The sequence below is a fragment of the Verticillium alfalfae genome, genomic scaffold, assembly GCF_000150825.1.
Source record: "Verticillium alfalfae VaMs.102 supercont1.2 genomic scaffold, whole genome shotgun sequence".
In the NCBI taxonomy this organism is placed as follows: domain Eukaryota; kingdom Fungi; phylum Ascomycota; class Sordariomycetes; order Glomerellales; family Plectosphaerellaceae; genus Verticillium; species Verticillium alfalfae.
In genome coordinates this window covers 273,665-275,598 of record NW_003315037.1, presented here as the reverse complement: position 1 = coordinate 275,598, position 1,934 = coordinate 273,665, and the positions used below count along the sequence as shown (strand labels likewise).

Below are 1,934 nucleotides of genomic sequence, written 5' to 3'. Positions count from 1 at the left end.
CCCCCGCTTGCTGCTGTTTTCCGGTAGAAGGCCTGGAAAGAAACGGGGGATCGGTCGGAGTTCGTGCCCTTTCCCCTTCGTGGGGGCAGCCGGGAGAAATGGTGCAAAGACCGGGGTTCTGGGGGTTTTTTCTGGCTCCTGCCCCGGGGGGGAAAAACTTCTTTCCTCGTTCGGAGTCGGCGGAGGATATTTTGGAGTGGGCATGGCGGGTAACGCGGAAGGCATGGCTCCTGCCCCCCGCTGTAAAGATCGATGGTACACAAATGGGAACCAAACCATAGTGGGGGGAGGGAAAATGAAGCAGCAACCCCCTCCCGCTGCGCGTTACGTGGTACACGCAGGCGCGTCGCGCTACCACGTGATCTACGGCATCCATGTGGTACCAGCGGGACACTCATGAAAGTGGGGATGGGTTGGGAGGACATTGACCAGACACGACGCATGCTTCATTCAACCTCTTCTATCCTAGGCCGTTGTTGCCCGACGCTCGGGGAGCCAAATTGCTGGCGCAAGTTCAGGTCCGCAAGACCAACAATGCTTGGACCGGCTGGCATATCTCTTCTCGCGGGCAAAAGTGTAGCCATCTGCCAGCTCTCCAGACTCTCAATGACATCTCTGGCATGCTGCTGTACCAGGCCATCGTTGTCGGAGATGGCAATGTACTTAAGGACGCGCAAGATATCATTCCTGCTGTTGTCCGTCAATCCGAAGCCTATCCTCCGCCCGGTTTGCCTTGCTACGTCGAGAGCCTTGACAAAGCTCAATATGAGGAGCACAGCCGCTCTCCGCAGTATCCCCTTTTCCAGCTCTGGCTCCAGCGTAAGAACGTTAACGCATAGGTCTACGGAGGCTGACACGAGATCTGGTCCAACACCAGAAACGTTGGTTTCCATTGCACCCGCAAGGATAGACAGGGCAGAAGAACGCATGCGAACATCTTCGCTCCCTCGCTTGCTTTCCCAGCCCTCAACAATCTGAGTGAGGATATCAGATGTAGCTTGCTCCTCTTTCGTGAGTTCATCTCCCAAATCAGGGACATCGCCATCCCAGGCATCTTCTGCCTGTTTCTTCTTGATCTCGCGCCGACGTGCCTCACGTGCCTGTCTTGCTTCCGTCTGAGGTCGGTAGCCTCGTCGGCCGGCAATCGACAAAAGCGTCTCGGTGACATGGCGGGCAACATCTCCTGCAAATGTTTCCCCCAAGCGCTCGATGACTTGCAGGAGCGCCTCTCCGAAGCGCAACCTCGTATCTGTTGTTGAGCGTTCTTTCGAATCCAAGTAGTGATCAAGTATTTCGCGCGACGTTGCCTTGGGTGCTTGTTGGCCATCTGCGTGAAGACCTTAATGACACGCAGGTTGATATAGTCCTCGGCATCTTGCATGAGAGAGGAGAGAAGGACGAGAACAGCCTGAACGTCCAGAGCGGTGCTGTTTGCCAGGATTAGGCCTGATATGAGGTTGAGACCTTCCGAGCGAACGGGGGGAGGGTTATCTGCTTGTGTGATGTATGATATGGCGAGCTTGTATGTGGCTCTGTCCTCAAACTGCTTTGCATTGGGTACAAACCCATCCTTCTCATCTTCGCCACCCGCTGCATCACGATACTGGAGCAACAAGCCCAAGCTTCTTGCTGTTGGTGATACTGTTGGATGATTGCCGCTGCCCAGCTTCTCCAGGCTTGTTTCTAAGACTTCGAGGCCACGTGGTTTCAGATTCGATCTCTTGAATGTTGGCGAAGTAATGACTAAATTCAAGAGACTCAGTGCCACAGCGATGATATCGTCCGTTTGACTTGGCAGGGTTTCCGGGTTCAAGATCTGACAGACAAGCTCCAGAACCTGTTCAATGCGACTGATCAACTTCTCGGGAACCTCTTCAAGCATCTTCTGCAAGATAGCCACCTCCCAAGTTCTTCAGCTGAAGCCTTCCTCATCC

At 54.3% G+C, this 1,934-nt stretch overlaps 1 protein-coding gene across 1 annotated transcript; it reads right to left on the bottom strand.

Annotated features, from left to right (window-relative positions):
* Positions 1-446: 446 nt before the first annotated feature.
* On the bottom strand, positions 447-1,882 carry VDBG_01553 (conserved hypothetical protein; the record flags this gene model as incomplete). Its single annotated transcript, XM_003007319.1, has 2 exons — positions 447-974; positions 1,097-1,882. 2 exons carry the CDS (start codon positions 1,880-1,882, stop codon positions 447-449), a joined length of 1,314 nt encoding a protein of 437 aa, XP_003007365.1.
* Between the last annotated feature and the right edge of the window lie 52 nt (positions 1,883-1,934).